The 18958-nt window shown below is 37.6% G+C and overlaps 1 protein-coding gene across 1 annotated transcript; it reads right to left on the reverse strand.

The window, feature by feature from the left end:
* Window positions 1-259: 259 nt before the first annotated feature.
* On the reverse strand, window positions 260-694 carry LOC150088898 (uncharacterized). The gene has a single exon (XM_090370350.1). The coding sequence runs from the start codon at window positions 692-694 to the stop codon at window positions 260-262; it is 435 nt and encodes a 144-aa protein (XP_090226476.1).
* Between the last annotated feature and the right edge of the window lie 18264 nt (window positions 695-18958).

Raw genomic sequence — 18958 nt, forward strand, 5'->3', positions numbered from 1 at the left:
CTCATTTCCTGATAAATGATTCAGTGTCATTTGTATATTCTTTATATATATATATATATATTTTTTTTTTGTATATATTATTTGTATATTCTTATTTTTTTTTTTTTTTTTTTTTTTTTGGCTGGTGCAGCATAAGCCATAGGCTTTCTTGCACCATGCGGCCGTTACTAATACTAATACTAATACTATATTCTTTATTGAATATCTTTATTAAAAACTGGAACGCTTTGAAGGTTAATTATACGTAGATGGAAAATTGTCATTCCAAGAACATTGTCAAAGTCCATTCACAAAATTCCATCCGTCGGTTGGGATCATCTTCGCTTAATTTCTGTAGGAGTTGAAGTTTATATGGATGCCACTTGTGAGTCTTAAGAATGCGAAGGATGCTACTTTTTGACATTCCTGTTTCAGTGGACAATTGGCAAAGAGACTTTTTGGGACTTCTGTTAAAATGAGCAAGGATAGCAGTCGCCGGATCATCATCAGTTGATCTCCTTGAAGGTCCACTGCATAATTTATCTTGTATGGATCCTGTTTCCTTAAACTTTGCAGCAACTCTGCTAACACAGCTCTGTGTTATTGGCTCGCGGTCTGGATGCAGTCTGTTAAATTCAACAGCGGATTCTCTTTGACTTCGATTTCCTATGAGTAGAATTATTTGGATCCTTTCTTCCTTGCTCAGATACATCATGGTTTGTAAAAATATACGTTAACCCTCTGATTTCGGACTTATAGAACACCCTGTAGTCTGTTTATATAATTCAAGACCTTTTTGTCCCCCACTAAAATAGAAGGAACCAATATGGATTACCAGAACATCTTCACCTGGAACTTCCTTGATGTACTACTGTCGTGAAATATTCGCTGTAGAAAATGCTATGTAAATCAAAATTGTCTCCCTAGAATTTATTTCTAAAAAATACTCATGTATCGCCATGGCAACAATCCTGGCGATATACATTATTCCAATGTTGCCATGATAACGATATGAGCAGAAATAGGCATTATTCCACAAAAAACATTTACTACCAAATTAAATCATCATTCACTATAAGACCTAAAACTAGGGATAAATCTTTATCACCAAAAGAATATACTCCCTCAAACACCAAGGCCCTATTTTAAATCTTAGCTGGCGGTATGCCGAGTTATGTCAACTTGCACACATTATTTCACAAATACGACTGTATATAACTCTATGACAGCAATCACTTTTGTTATGTAATTGACAGGACAAACTAGTATGTCATTAATCTTAACTTCCGTTCCCCAGAAAACTGGTTGGAACAAGTAAAAGCCATTACTTTAGTAACAGCGACAGCTGATATCAAACTATTGGCTCATATCGCCAACTGACATTGACTTGTGTGGGCGGGTGTACGTTGCATGAACTCGAGAAAAATGTCTTAGGCTTGAAAGGTGTCTGCGTAATTTATCTCTGACACTTGTGATTACACATCTAGTCCGTGATCCCTCAACCCCCCCACCATCACCACCATCTTGCGTCATTTCAGTACACGATAAGGAGTTTCATAATGCAGCACTGGTCCAGGGCATCACACACACTCTGCAATCAGATAATGGTGGGCTTTCTCTTCGATGTCCACTAACATCACTTTTCACAGATACTGGTGAGGCGCCATTTCCTTCCCTCCCGTCCCCACTCCTCCTCCTTGTCCCCAAGTGAAAGGAAAAAAAAAAAAAAAAATCCTTAACTCTACCGGATAAGGGTACCTAACAATCTTGGTGTTCATTAGAGATTCCACACTAGCAAACAGGTTCATTGTGATCCTGCCATTGTACCTCGTCGCTTATATAAACGACTTCATTATGGGAGCTGTAAGAGGATCCGCCTTCTTTCTTTCAATCAGGGATGCCTCTGAGGGTTTGTCGTTGACCTTTTAAACTGATCAGAAATTACGGAGAGCGGTCTTGGACGAAAAAAAAAAAGGAAGCGATGAAAGAAAAATGGGTCCTCCACACGTGAGTGTACTTAATTATTTAACGCTTTAGGAAAGCGCACGAAATATGAATAAAAATTAAAGGGATAAATGCTCCCTCCTTTCTGACACCTGCGGTTCGACTTTTATGTGAATGTGGTACTCAACCTATATGGAATATCTTATCTTTACACCTGTTGCTTTATTAATCATTCAACCAAATAAGATTTTCTAAAATTCCTTAGTTTACATTTCTTTTCTTATATTGGCAGGCGCGATTCTTATGTCATCGCTGGTCGCCTTGGGCAACTAGTGTACATATTTTTCTTAGTTGCAATGCATACTATGCAATTTATAAGCAGTATTACCATTAAAAATTTAATTGGATTATATAAAGAACAACTGAAAAAAAAATGGTTAGAATTATTGTGTATGTATGGCTTATTTTTAATGTTTCTACATTGAACCCAACGAGAGCAAAAATGAATCTTATTAATTGACATTATTCCACAAAATATGTCGCCATGACAACAGAGAAATGAATCATTCCACAAAATATGTTGCCATGACAATAGTCAGAGATATAGACATCATTTCATAAAATGTCTCCATGACAATAGTCAGAGAAATACATTTCATAAAATATGTCGCCATGACAACAGTCAGAGACATCAAATAGACATCAAATAGACAAGAAATAGACATCATTTCATAAAATTTCGCTATGACAACTGTAAGAGAAATAGACATCATTTCATAAAATATGTCGCCATGACAACAGTCAGAGAAATAGACATCATTTCATAAAATATGTCGCCATGACAACTGTAAGAGAAATAGACATAATTTCATAAAATATGTCGCCATGACAACAGTCAGAGAAATAGACATTTCATAAAATATGTCGCTATGACAACAGTCAGAGAAATAGACATCATTTCACAAAATTTCGCCATGACAACTGTAAGAGAAATAGACATCATTTCACAAAATTTCCCATGACAACTGTAAGAGAAATAGACATCATTTCATAAAATATGTCGCCATGACAACAGCCAGAGAAATAGACATCATTTCATAAAATATATCGCCATGACACCAGTCGCAGAAATAGACATTCCGCAAAATATATCGCTATGACAACGAGCAGTGAAATAGACATTATTCCGCAAAAAGCAACGTGCTGTTTCACATGAACATATTCATGACATCAGAATATACTCTAAATGGGAAAAGGGCAGAAATATCGTTTAAATGGTGAATTTTTGTTAGCGGTCAGTTATGACGCCTAGAACTGCATGGCTGGCCTTGTCCAGATGAATCCTTCATTGAGCCAAGACCTTTAACACTCCTCAGTTGTTATAAATGAAATCAAAAGTGCAAGTAAATGAGTAGGGAGGAGAATGTAAACTGATCAACGCAGATGTTTAATCATAAGGGTTACTGAAATAAAAAGTGGATAAAAACAAAACGAATATCCAAATTTCTCACTAGGAAATCCACAGCAGAATAGGCTAAAGGTGTGAAAAGCATAGGAAGACAAGTAGGCCGGATCCAACCATGAATTTATGGACTCGGATGCGTTCACGTTTGGCTCACCTCACAAAAGTTCCCTTTTCCTTTCTGTAGTGTGCCACTGCAAGTAGAAACAAAAGGGAGGGTATTCTGTTCCCTCTAATCAAAACTGGCTTAAGGTATACTCCCTTAGGGATGGCCGTATGAGGACAAGTATTGTTCTGCATAAAAACAGTTCTCTAGGTTAGATCTAGAGATTTTAGAGATTATTGTCCACCTTAAGTGCACCCAATAATTTTGAGTGTCGATTGTAGCGACATGTTGAAGAAACTCAATCAACAGTGGTCTATGAAGATCGAAGAGAAAGGTCGGTTTCCCTGTTGTAGTGGGATGGGGCTTTATGGATATTGGATAATGCAATTGGGTTTATTTAGTTCGTTACACACACAAAACGAATTACAGCACAGTGTTCTAATTTAGAAGTTCAGTATTAGGATGTTGTGTAAGGTTTACAATGTTGTTTTTAATTTTCATAAACGACATTGATGAAGGGATAGAGGGCGTGATGTCTAAATTTGCAGATGATGTTAAAATTGGTAGAGTAGTTAATGATCACTGTCAAGCTGAGCTTCTTCAGAGAGACCTAGATAGACTTCAAGAATGGTCAGAAAAATGGCAGCTGTGCTTTAATCCAACAAAGTGTAAGGTATTACACCTGGGAAACAGTAATCCCAAAAAAACTTATTCACTTGGTGGAGTTCAACTAAACCCAGTACTGGAGGAAAGGGACTTGGGTGTTACGATACGGTCAGACATGAAATTCTCTGAGCATTGTAAACAGGTTGCAAGGAAGGCCCATGGTGTCCTATCGATGATCTATCGAACTTTTGCAAGTAGAGATAGGGACGTGATAATCCCATTATATAAGGCTTATGTTAGACCACACTTGGAATACTGTGTTCAAGTATGGAGACCGCACCTAAAGAAAGACATCGAGCTTCTTGAAAGGGTGCAAAGAAATGTAACTCGCCTGGTGAGATCGGCAAAAGGGCGTCCTTATGAAGATAGACTTCGAATATGTGGGTTGCAGAGTTTGGAAACTAGACACCTTAGAGGAGATTTGATTGAGGTGTTTAAGGCTCTGAGAGGCATCAGTAAAATGAATGAGGACAAAATTTTCAAGATTGTAAATGATGCTAGAACTAGGGGACATAAATTCAAGTTACGGGGGGAAATGTTTAGATTGGACTGCAGGAAGTTTTATTTTAGCCAGCGAGTTATAAATTACTGGAATAAGTTGCCTACATGGGTGGTAGAGGCCGACAGTTTGGGGAAATTCAAAGGTCATCTGGATAGTACTTTCGGGTAAGGGAAGCGCATAGGATGATAGGTTTAATTTCCTTTTTATTTATATTTTATTTTATTTTTTTTATTTATTAATTATTATTATTTAGTTATTTATTTTATTTATTTATTTATTTTTTTGTTTTTATCATTGTTTTGTTCGGATTTTTTTTTTTTTTTTTTTTTTTGGCTGGTGCAGCATAAGCCATAGGCTTTCTTGCACCATGCGGCCATTACTAATACTAATACTAATACTAATGTCCAGTCTCAGTTGATTGGTCAGCATGTTGGCAGCGAGATCCGTGCTATCCTCACGATACCACACACCAACGCAAGCACTTATTACCACAGAATATTTTCTTATTCAGTGATTGCTATAAATACCTGATGAACAAACACTTGGGACTTTATCAATGCTGTATAGATTGGTATAAGAGACTATTGCACAACTCCCGAAGACTCTATATGGTAATGCCTCATAGCCAATTAGTCGTAATTTCTAGGTCCCGAAGGTTATACTGGAGAGATTGGTAATATTGTAAAACAAATTAAATTAAGAACACAAAATATAGAATCTCAAACGAAAAGGAAACTAAGAAAAACTATTTTTGAAAAGTAGGGTTTTGGGGTATCAGCGAGTTTCGGGAGAAAAAAGCAATGCTATCCTCGCCTGAGACCAATTAACAGAGCCACTTCGTGAAAAAGACCCATAAAAATTGCTCAATGCATCGACGAGAGTCGAATTCAGGTCTTTTCCACCTGGTATGGTTAGGACGGCGATCATACCAACTGTGCTACTAAACTGCTTTCCTTGAGTTCAGAATTCCTGGAATTTTATAAGGAAAGGACTTTTGATTTCATGTCAGTATTGCTCCAACGATATGGTTCAGTGAAAATCCAGAAACTTATCCAAATTGTATATTTTAGCATTAAAAGTGTCTGGATAAGTTAAAATTAATGGTCATATGCAGACGATCCTAAAACCGAATGCAGTTTTATAGACTACAATTATGCGATTGAACAAATGATTGATTTACATAGTTTGAAAAGTAGTTACAGTTAATTTCATTTATAATTATAAATTCATTTTCAATTATAATGATTAATTAATGTCAAGATGGTAAAACAACAACAAATTAAAACAGTGAGCTTAGTTAAGAGGCTGATAAAAATATAATTACATTAGTCGGAGCCAATTAGGTGGAAAGAAATAAGTACAAATTGGAGATGCTAAAAAGAATGAAAGTATTAAACTTTCCCAGAAGCTAGCGACCATTAATAATTTGATCAGTGTCTCCGTGACATGCTTCTTAAACTCATTAGGGGCCGGGAAATTGTCAGTTGGGCACAGGTTCTATATCGAGTGAAGCGTGCTATAGGACTCTTAAGTAGTTTCTCTGAATTATAACGAGGAATGAGGAAGGTTTTTATGAAATTCATAGTTGAAGCAATTTTGAAGATGTGGTGAATAATAATGTCGTTTATGACCTTGAAAAGAGTATTCATTGTGACAACAAATATAAATTGTCACATGGTATGATCGCAAGTTCCTTGAGATGAAATAAATACTATATGCTTTCTTGAGCTTCTTTGTCGAACCGGTCATGAGGAAGACGGGTGATTTTTCCGATTTTCAGAAAGGTGCTTATTATTGGGCACGTTTAGCAATTGAGAAAACAAAAATCACTGGTTTTTCAAAAAAAGCAACCATCTCAAAAGTATACAGTACAATGAGTGGAGGACGAAAGGAGAATGCAGTTCTGAAAGGAAGAAATGCTGAAGAATGTGAGTGCTCCAAGAACGAGACCACAGGAATTTAAAGCGAATTGTGTCAGAATAGAAGGCCCCGTGTGCAATTAGGCAGAGAAAGACCTATTTCCAGCCGAACTATGAAGAAGGATTCAACTCCTTGGATTTGGTAGTCGTGCGCCCATACGAAAACCACTTCTTTTTGTTAAAAACTCGAAAGATTCGACTAGAGTGGTGTCGCTAATCACTAGATTGTCTACTGGTGGGAAAAGATCATGTGCTCTGACGAATCTCGATTTACAGATTTTTATATCAATGGTAGGATGAGAGTGTAGCATTAACTTCATGAAGCCATGCATCCAGACTGTCTCGCGTCCACTACGCAACAGGCTGAAGGGTGGTATTATGGTATGCTCTGTTGGTACTGACTGGGTTGTTCATACCGTTAGAAAGTCGTGTTACTTCCAATGAATATCTTTCTGTCGTATCGGACCAAATTCACCTTGCAGTGCTTCATTTTTACTTGGATTGCGATGGATTCTTTAAAGACGACAACGCAGCTATCCTGAAATCAAAAATTGTGCTTGAATGGTTCGAGGAATATTCCTAAGATTTCCAACATCTACTCTTGCCACCGAATTTTGCAGATCTGAATCCAATTGAGAATGGAACGTGCTGGAAAGGGCAGTTACTTTGCAGTTCTCTACCGACTACAGTACAAAATCTTGACAAATATTCTGATGGAAGAATGGTCAAATCAGGAACTAAAATCCCACAGACACCTAGTAAAATCCATGTCATTGCTTACGGGTTGTAATCGGGCAAATGATTGCACTACTAGATATTATACAAAGATTTCTAATTTTTTGTCCAGCCGATCATAATACAATTTATTCGAGAATCCACCCTTTCGATATGTGCATGCTTTCCTCGTGGGCAACTGAAATAAATCATGATACCACACCTCAATTAAAATGCTGCAGTGCCTCGGTGTATCTTTAAAAGGGGAAAAAGCAGATAACATCAGCGATCTCACTAAAGGCACGATCATATACTGATTATGTAACGGAATTATACCTGAGACCGACTAACTTGGCCACTTTGCGAAAAAGACCAATAAAAATTCCTCAGGTCTTTTCTACCCTGTTGTGGGGAGGATCCTACCAACTGCGCTACTAAACTGAAGACCGTAGACAAAATAATGTCTAGGGTCCTCAATCAGTGACGCCCGTGGGACAAAACCGAATTCCTTCCAGAATGCCTCCTGGGAGGAATTCGGTTTTCTTCTTCCAATAATCGCTGTAATTAATTGTTGCTGTTTTATATCATTTTTATGAAGATATCTTCAACTGATGTACTTCTCCATCTTCAGAACTGTGGCTTTTAGTTTGTGGTCTTTAACTTCTTTAGTAATGTAGTAATCGTGTGAAATTCATTTTTATACCAGATTCCATAGTACTCTCAGCATTAACGTTTACCAGCTGACGAAGGATTTCTTCTCTTGCAGCTAACACGGTGCCTTCTTACGATCACCGTCCTCCCACACCATTTGGAATAAGGCTAATTTGAATGCCTCCTGGGAGGAATTCTGTTTCCCATAAATTCGAGTTTTCTGTCCATAAAATAGACTATGTGTAGATATAGACAATATGCTGATTGTCTTGTTGCCTTGGAGCTTAACACACACCGCCCAACCAATCTACCACAAAGCATTTCAGCAGGTTTGCAATTTTTGGGCAACAGAATTGAACGGATCTCTTCTAACATCTGTAGTTGCGTTGACAATTTAAAACAGTTGCGAAACAAAGGGAAGGAACTTAATAAGTGTTGACACGTACACACAACATTTTTCAAAAGTAGTTCGTTCGGTTAGCATATTTTGTGTACTAACAGGATTGATTTTTTCCTGTGATTACTGAATGTTGCTTCTGAGTATTTATGAAGCATAATATATTTATGAAGATTAGATACGAGAAAGTCTGTCTCATTTTGTGAAATAAAGTTGTAAATACCTGACGAAGTTTCATACATTCGCGAAAGAAATTTTCTGAGTAATTGTACAACCAAAGTAGATATGCCTTGTGGACGTATACGACTCATCACGTAACGAAACTGCCAGATTATATATAGGCCACTTTTGTTATGTGATGAGTTTAGAAAGAGAGAGATTTGTAATCTTTAAGTTACCGGTAATTGTGATTGACTCCTTTTTTAATTAAATAAGATTATTTTTAAATAAAAAAAATAAGTTCTCATTTGGGCTGTGGGATTCGTTAGAGGGAGCATCCTTAGAAACAGATAACACATGAAAATTGGCAAGCTGCATGAAGATGGAGGAGGGAAGGAGATTCATCATCAATAAATAAAAATTAAATAATTTATGTTGACAGAAACATCCGGTTTCCGTGTTTTCTCTAGTTAGGGTTATGTTGTTATTCACTTACTGAGATCCGAGGTCAGAGGTTAGAGAAAACGCGTTTGTTGGTGACCAAACGCCAGAAAGACAGTACGCAGACGAAATGTAAATGCTTTTTAAACGACTACCTATTTGCATCCCGGTAGTTTTGAGATGTACTTAGAATTTACAAACCATTTCACACACAAGTCGTGTGGTTGCCTGTTGGTTGTGTAGATCACATAAAATTTACCATTGCATATTAATTTTTAAACCTTGGCCATTAGCTTTTCAAATATTCTGGAATTAAGAAAATTATTTCTGCTGCTCCAATGACCACTGTCGCCGTTTACAACACCATCATAATGCTGAAAGGCTTAAGGAGTATAATACGGGTGTGTATACCCATTGTTTGAAGGTCCCACAATGGGGGTGTTGGTTGACATGTACACCTCTAGTTCAACAGTGAGGATGTCCGTGATTTTATGCATTGTTACTTTTCGATTTTTGCTTAACCATGGATAGAAGACATCTGCCCCAATTGTGGGGTGCTTCTTCTTGTGACCTTACTCCGTGCTTTTTCCTGACATTTTCTCCAATCACTAACCATTGATACTTGTCTGCACCGATACATGAATCACCTACAATGTTTCCAAATGAACTGTTCGCTGTCGGTGGATGCTACTGCTGTTGGCCAAATTCTGAGTATTTTTGGAATGACAAACTACACTGAGTGGGCAGAAATCATGGGATACCTGCTTAGTAACGGGTAGGCCCACCTTTCGCCCGAATAAGGGAAGTCACACGGGTAGGCATTGAGTTCACTAATTCACGAAAGCGTTCCCCAGATATTTCCATCTATTCTTGCTGCACCGCTGTCCATAATTCCATCGCATTCCTGTGTGGAGGATCCAAAGCTCGAACGAACTTTTCCACAGCATCCCAAAGATGCTCCACAGGGTTCATGTCTGGTGAACGGGTAGGCCATTCCACGGTGGTAAAATCTGCGCTCTTCGAACCATGTTCTAGTCACCACGGCTCTGGGGAGGCGCATAGTCCTACCGGAAGAGTCCATTTCCCTGTGGGTGCATGATGACCACGAAGGGATGCAGATGGTCTGCACGGAAGATGCGACTAGACGTACCAGAGGTCCCAACGTGTGCCAGTTGAACACGCCCGAGACCATTACCGACCTTCCACCTGCCTGAACACGTGACCGGTGCATAGCTTCGTGTGGTTTCCACCAGATACGCACTCTCCAGTCCGCTCGAAATAACTGGAAACGGGACCCATCGGACCAGGAGACCCGTCTCCAATCAACCAAGGTCCAGTGTCGATGTTCTTTCGCCCATATGAGGCGTAGAGTCCTGTGTCGTGGCGTTAGCAATGGGACTCTGGTGAGTCCCATAACCTATTGCAGCTAATGATCGCTTGATGGTCTTGATGGAGACGTTTCTGGCAATTTCCTCGTTGAAGTCGGCGGTGATTTGTGCCACTGTCACTCTCCGGTTGGCTGAAACGATGCGAGACAGAGGTCGTTCATCCCCAACATTTCTCCGCCCACAGCGCTGTCCACGATGAGATGTTATTCCGGAAATGGCGTATTCCCGATACACTCTTGATGCTGTCGAACGGGGACAGTGCAATTTCTGTACCTCCTCCCCGACAGAGTGACCCATGCGTCGGGCACCCACTATCATCCCTCTTTTAAAGTCGGTTAACTCAAGACGTTTATCCATACTGACATCGAATTACCATCTACGTGAATGCAGTGTACCTGTCAAGCGGTGGCTTCTTCTTCTAACCTTTTTTCACTAGCCGAATAGTCTATTAAAAGAAACCACAGTCCACCGTACATTGTATTTCTATTGTGTGGAGTGCGCACCCTGTTCGAAAGTTTAACCGTTCATTTTTGTGGAGTTAAGAAGAGGAGAGAAATAAAAGCCGACTTTTACTAGATTAATAAGTGTGGAGTGTGCAATTAAGACCGTCTTAGATGATCTCACGAGCTAATAAACCAAACCTATTACCTCCCACACCGTCTCCCGGCAATCTGTAATACGCTGTTACCCTTTTTCGTTGCCTTGAGACATGCGTCCCTTCCAAATGAATAACGCAAACGCCTTTCGCAACGTCAACTTCACAAGCGCGGCGACTTTTCACGTTTCATGGCGAGGTCAAAGGGCAACGTGAACATGTGGGAGTCGCGGTACGTTGCATTACCAACATGGCATCGGTGTTTCATCGTTGGTAACTTGAATAGATCTTGAGTAAGATAGAACTCCTTCCATTCCCTCCCCCCCCAAGCCCTGTGGGGAAAGAAATATCGTTGAAAAAGAAAGTAAAAATAAATCAAAACTTGATATGTAAACCGTAAATTATGCACACGTGGCTTGTGTTGGAACATATCTCAATGGTTGCCATGGAGATAAGCTCATCACTCTCAGAGTTTACCACCCCATTAAAAAATTTCCAATGGATCCCCCAGAGCCGGACCAAAGTATTTTGGGGTTTCAGTCATGAAATAATTGTAAATGGCTGGTGTTCAATTCTAGCATCTGTAGAAGAAGAATGCAATTAGAAAAAATTATAACTTCATGGAGTTGATAAATGCCATCCGAAACCAGTTTATAACTAGTGATGGGCGTAATCGAGAGGTCATAATCGATTATTTCGATTATAGCAAGCTATCAATTATTTCGATTATACTCATCTGATTCGAATTATTCATTTGATCATGAGAAATCGTTCGATTAATATTTTTCATAATTCTCCCATTATCACATTCAATTATGGAAATCATTCGGTTATTAAAACTCAGTTGATTACTTCATGCGATTATTTCATGCGATTATTTCATTCAATTATCGAAAATCATTCCATTATGGTAATCATTCGAATATGAAAATAATTCGGTTATGAAAAATCAGTTGATTACTTCATTCAATTATTTCAGTTGATTATGAATAATCACCCCATTACTTTCGATTATGGAAAATCAGTCGATTATTTCATTCGATTATCGAAAATTATTCCATTATGGAAATAATTCGATTATTTCATTGGAATACGGAAAAATATTACAGTATTTCATTTTAATGGAACAAAAGCCGATTATTTCATTCCATTATGAAAATCAGCCGATTATGGAAATCATTCGATTATGAAAAATCAGATGATATAATCGAATGAAGTAATAATCATTCGATTATGAAAAAATCATTTGATTATGAAAAAATCATTCGATTTGGTTAGTACTCTCGATTATATCATTTGATTATGGAAATCATTTTATTATGGAACTCATTCGATTATGGAAATCATTCGATTATGAAAAAATCAGTCAACTACTTCATTTGATTATTTTCTTTGATTATGAAAAATTACTTGCATTACTTCATTCGATTATGGAAATCATTCTATTATGAAAATTCAGTGGATTATTTCATTCGATTATGGAAATCAGTCGATTATGAAAAATCAGATGATATAATCGAATGAAGTAATCATTTGAATAGTAATCTAGATTATGTTATTTTATTATGAAAATCATTCGATTATGAAAATCATTCAACTATGAAAAATCAGTCGACTACCTCATTCGATTATGGAAAAACAGTCGATTATTACATTCGATTAATAGAAAATCAGTTGATTATTTCATTTTATTATGGAAATTATTCGATTATGAAAACTCAGATGCTATAATCGAATGAAGTAATCATTTGATTAGGGAAATCATTTGATTAGGGAAATCATTTTATTATGGAAATCATTCGATTATGAAAATCATTCGATTTTGAAAAATCAGTCAACTACTTCATCCGATTATTTCCTTTGATTGTGAAAAATTACTTCATTAGATTATGGAAATCATTCCATTATGAAAATTCAGTGGATTATTTCATTCCATTATGAAAATTCAGTGGATTATTTCATTCCATTATGAAAATCAATCGATTATGAAAAATCAGATGATATAATCGAATGAAGTAATCATTTGAATAGTAATCTCGATTATGTCATTTTATTATAGAAATCGGCTGATTTTCATAATGGAATGAAATAATCCACTGAATTTTCATAATAGAATGATTATTATGATTATAAACGAAATAATCGGTTTATTATTTCATTTTATTATGGAAATCATTAGATTATGAAAATTCAGATGCTATAATCGAATGAAGTAATCATTTGATTAGTACTCTCGATTATATCATTTGATTAGGGAAATCATTTAATTATGGAAATCATTCGATTTTGAAAAATCAGTCAACTACTTCATTTGATTATTTCCTTTTAATTGTGAAAAATTACTTGCATTACTTCATTCGATTATGGAAATCATTCTATTATGAAAATTCAGTGGATTATTTCATTCCATTATGGAAATCAGTCGATTATGAAAAATCAGATGATATAATCGAATGAAGTAATCATTTGATTAGTACTTTCGATTATATCCCTTTTTAGGGAAATCATTTTATTATGGACATCAATCAATTAGGAAAAATCAGTCGACTACTTCATTCGATTATTTCATTTGATTATGAAAAATTACTGCTATTACTTCTATATTATGGAAATCATTCGATTGTGAAAATTCAGTCGATTATTTCATTCCTTTATGAAAATCAGCCGATTATGGAAATCAATCGATTATGAAAAATCAGATAATATAATCGCATGAAGTAATCATTTGATTAGTACTCTCGATTATATCATTTGATTATGGAAATCATTTGATTATTTCAGTCGATTATATCATCTGATTATGGGAAATCGTTCGATTATTTCACTTGATTATCATCCGATTATGGGAAATCATTCGATTATGAAAAATCAGTCGATTACGTCATTCGATTATGAAAAGTCATTCCATTATTATTTCACTGGATTATATAATCCGATTATGAGAAATCATTTATTTCATTCGATTACATCAACCGATTATGGAAAATCATTCGATTATATCATCGGATTATGGATAACCATTCGTTTATGCCCATCATTATTTATAACTAAGAATCTTGTACAAATCGATATGGTTTTGTTGAGTTTCCGTTATTTGTCTTATTAGGAGTGGGGGGGGGGGTAGCGTCCCTCACGACCCTGTATCTATAGTTCAAACATCTAACCGAACTATTGAGAAATGTGAACAGTATGAATTTTAAATTACTTCGGAGGAAGTCTATTAATTGCCATCCATAATTCCAATTGTGAGCATGCACGTAGTTCTGAAAATCATTTCCACCAAACAATACTCCATCTATTGTTAATTTTAAAGTTGGCAGCTGCTAAGTAAGGTGTGATCATTCCTTAAAGTATCCAAAATAAATAAATAAACCGTCCGGGAAAACAGGGGATTTGTAAGGCGGTTGGGATTAAAGAAAACAAAGTGGACCACCTAAGAGAGGAGAAAGAAACCGAGGCCCACGCTTCACTAACGTCCTTGTTGTCCCCCTCTGAAGATCCGCCACCAGCTACATGATCCATCATAATTATCTTCTTTGGCGCTTCGATTTTCTTCAAGCTGGGAGCGCCTTCGTTTTAGATGTTGCCTGTAAACATTTCTGGCTTCGGGCGCACCGAAGCAAATTTCCCTAAAGAGGAGGAGGAAGTAATAAATTGAGTCATTTAAGACCATTTTAACGCGGAACACTTTTGCGGGATGAAAAACAATAATGAAATCATTTATTTCAGTCGTTAATTCTTAATTTCGGTTATTATGACTGAAGCATGCTTTTGTGTTCGTCGAGTGCGTCTGGGAGCATTGTGGGCCTGCTGGACAGAGTGAAGAATTGAATATTTTCAAAAATTCAGAAATAGAATGGATCCATGTCCATCGCAATTGAAGAAGGCCATATGATTGCTATCGTTGTGCATGATGCTAACTTAAGCAACTAACGATGTTGAAAATCGGTGTGTTGTGCGGGCACCCGAGTTCCACACCGGATTCAAGTGCTTCTATTTTTTACAAGTGTAAAGCTGAAATGCGATTTCACTTTTTTTTTTTAATGATTACTGTAAAAGGTTTTGCACAACTCTCTCTCTCTCTCTCTCTCTCTTTTTTTTATTTCTCTTTTTCTCTCTCAAAAACTGCCTCCAGAGGGGCGAAGCTATAAGATCCTGTCAAATTTGGGCAATTTGGCTGGATCTTTAAAATCATACCAAACCAGCCATTGAGCTCCCTGACTCCTTATGCCCCCCATCCTCCGGGGATACCGACCTGGTGGTATGGTAGATTCGCCACTGGCTCTCTCTGTTCTCTACTTTTTCTCTATCATTCTCCCTTTGTATATTTCTCTCTGTATGTGTGCCTCTTTTTTTAACTCTCTCGCTTTCTTTCTCTTTTCCCCTCTGCTTCTCTGTTTGCGTTTCTAGTTTCTCTTTCTGTGTTTCTCTCTGTGTTAATTTGCCTCTTTGTCTGTCTCTCTCTATTTCTTCCCGTTTGCTTCTTCTTCGTGTTTCACTTTCTGTATTTCTTTTTTTTTGGTCTCTCTCTTTCTTTCTCTCTTTCAGTTGCTGTGTTTTCCCCTCTCTTCTCTGTTTCCGCTTCTCTGCGTTTTCTTTATACCGCTCACTGCGTCTCGCTGTTTCTCTCTATCTCTCGTTTCCCGTTTTCTGTGTTTTTGTCTCTCCCTCTTTCCCTGTCTCTTATTTCTCACTGTTTCTACGTTTCTCTCCCTCTCTGTTTCTCCCCCTCTCTTCTGCCCTCTCTGTTTCCGTTTCTCCGTGTTTTCTTTCTATCTTTTACTGTGTCTCTCTTTCGTTTCCAACTTTTTCATTTTTTCCGTTTCTGCTCTCATCTCTCTCTCTCTCTTTTGCTTGCTGTGTTTTTCCCCTTTCCTTCTCTGGTTCCGTTTCCTGTGTTTTCTTTTTATCTCTCATTGTTTTTCGCTGTTTCTTTCTATCTCTCGTTTCCTGCTTTCTGTGTTTGTTTCTCTCTTTTTTCCTCTCTCTCTCTCCGTATTTCCTCTAATCATTATCATTTTTTTCTTTCGCTTTCCCTTATTTCTCACTGTTTCTACGTTTTACTCTCTCTCTCTCTCTCTCTCTCTCTCTCTCCGTCTCTGTTTTCTTTTCTTTCTGTGTTTCGTCGTATTTTCTTTCTGTCTTTCACTGTTTCTTTCTGTCTCTCGTTTCCCACTTTCTCATTTCTCCGTTTCCCTTCCTATCTCTCTCTCTCTCTCTTTCCATAATTTTTCTCTATTTCTTGTCTCTCACCTCTTTCTCTCATTCTCCTTCTTCTGTCTGCTCTCTTATTCCGTTATTCCTTGTGACTCTCTCTCTCTCTCTCTCTCTCTCTCTCTCTCTCTCTCTCTCTCGCTCTCTCTCACACACACACACACACACACACTCTTTCTTGCTGTTTCGCTGTCTCTCGTTTTCCACTTTCTCTCTCTCTCTCTCTCTCTCTCTCTCTCTCTCTCTCTCTCTCTCTCTCTCATTTCTCTGTTTCGCTTTATCTTTATCCGTATCAGTTTCTCTTCCTGTTTTTCTGTCGTTTTTTTTTCTGCCCCATTCTGTATCTATTTGTGCATTTTTATCTCTCTTTTTCACTGTCACCCCCCTCCTCTCTGTATTACTCTCTCTCTCTCTCTCTCTCTCTCTCTCTCTCTCTCTCTCTCTCTCTCTCTCTCTCTGCGATTGAAACTTGAATAGAGGAAGCAATTACAATACGTAATAAATCAGGGTGCTTCCTCTGTTTCTTTTATCAAATTTCGGGTTTTCGCTCCTTCCGTTATTTGTGCAATTTCATGGTCGCATGCCTGTGGGGCGTCAGCCACAATCCACTTGTGAATTATCCCGTTCTGCCACAAACACAGCGAGTACAATTCAATTGGGAAGGAAGGAAGGAAGGCAGTTCCGATCGGTGACTTCCTCTCTGAAACCAGGAAGTCGCTCTCAACTACGAAATCAGCTGCACAGGCCACGATGGTGCATGTTTAGTTAACAACCCACACTGTTTGCAGTTATATCAAACCAGCCTAGCAGTTTTAGTTTCTTTCTTTCTTTCTTTCTTTTTTGAATTGGAAGACAACTTTTTCAGTTAACTGCCCTGCACCATATCAAATATATTGGAAGCTTTTAAACAATTTCTTCTGGTTTTACTTTTGCTGACAACCTTTTGGGATCTTCAAGCTGTTTGGAAGGGCCAAAGACCTTCCAAACAGCTTGAAGTGGTGCATCGATAATACATATGAGTGTACTCTGAAGTTTCTGGTATATAACTATCAATATCCTGACTAGAGCATCCCAGGTATGGTCTTCTGAATTGAACTCTGTAGATCTGGACATGCGTTATCGTCCATTAAAACGAAAACCTTGCCAAAGTCCTCTTGAAAATATGAATAATCCAATCCATTGTCAATACGGGATAACTACAGAAGTTTCCTATTACAGCAATTGCTATTAATAATGGAAAAGTATTTAGTGGCTTCGTGTAGGAGGGAACACGCGACATGTGGATATCTCTACCAGCATGCTGGTCACTTAACAAAATTTTTGTCTTCATCCTTTTCCCAGACTGCTGTATTTGGAAATTATTAAAAACAGCAACAACCAAAGTTGAATTGCTAAAACATATTAGTATTTAATGGTTCAGTGAGAATTGTCAAATAGACTTCGCATTCGCTCAGTTACTCATAAAATACAACTTCCCTATTAATAAAGCGATTTATAAATTTTGATTGAAAAAACAAAACAAAAAGCAAAAAGATATAATTTGCTGTCAAACCCTATAATTTATTTCGTCTTAAATATTAATATTTCTAATGATTTCTACAATCATGAGACGTGCCTAGGATCTACAGATTAAAAAAGTCCAAGTGTTTTCTGCAAGCCTCAGGGAACGTGATCTGCTGAGTATTAGCTATTTATACTAGATGACGTTAGTTTAGGCATTCAGTTCCTTATAGACTGAATCCGTTCCTGCATATGACCCTGACCTTGCCCCATCTAACTTCCTCCCGTTTCCAACAACGATGAAGAATCTCGGCAGGCATTATTTCAAAACTAGATAAGCAGAAGGAGAAAGGAAAGAAAGAAAAAAAAATCCCATTTATGGAACACAATTCTTAAGGTTCGTTTGGCTCAGATAAATCGTTTGGTTGAGAAATGTTACAGAAGAACTAATTAACAGTTCAGGTTGTCAGTGTATATTTAAACGCACGTAAAATTATTATACATTTAGGATTAATTATATTAAAGATGAATTCTTTTTTGCTTATTGTATTATTATTGGTTAATGTGGCATGAACGCACTGATGATTTCATTTCATTCTTGACAGATGGCGCATCAAAACGATTATGGAGCTGTTCATATAGAAACAAACAGGTCAGTGGCTGTATATTTTCTACTTTCTATATTATTACGTATGAAGAATCTGAACTTTACGAGTTCTACTGACAAGCAAACTAGTTCGAACCCGGTTTCTTTTAGGTGTTACTTCCTGAAGCGAATGCTTCTTCTTCTTACATGACAGATGACCCTACGTCAAGAAGCCGATTAGAGGTACTCAGAAACGCGGGAGACGGCCCTAGTTCGAACACTCCCCCTGCTTTTCCTATCAGGGTGCAGGTATCCCTTACAAAATCGACGCTAAGATCAAGAGAAAGCAACATTTCTGTGCGCGAGCCAAGTTTCCTCCTACCGGCTTACCAATGCGATAAGCAAGTCGGTCATTAACAAGAACCACTCACAAAACGGAAGTGACTTTCACGAGCAGCGACTGTCGCGCCATCTCTCACGAAAGAAATGAAGCGTTTGTCCGTGCATTCACACCATACTAACCCAATGGTTCGATGACCGTAATGTGTAGGAGCCCAACCAGCAAGGTCAGCGCTCTCGGTGCACAGGGCGACAGTACTAATGTCATATTTCAGGAATCGCACGATCAGGGAAATGAAAAGAAAGAATGATGTACCATTTTTCCGTAAACAAATATTAAATAAACAGCACGTTTTGGGCCGGAATTCCAAAGTATATCCTCGGGCCATCGTGTTA

The sequence above is a fragment of the Mastigoproctus giganteus genome, chromosome 3 (genome assembly GCF_048544385.1).
Source record: "Mastigoproctus giganteus isolate SK-2022 chromosome 3, ASM4854438v1, whole genome shotgun sequence".
Taxonomy (NCBI): domain Eukaryota; kingdom Metazoa; phylum Arthropoda; class Arachnida; order Uropygi; family Thelyphonidae; genus Mastigoproctus; species Mastigoproctus giganteus.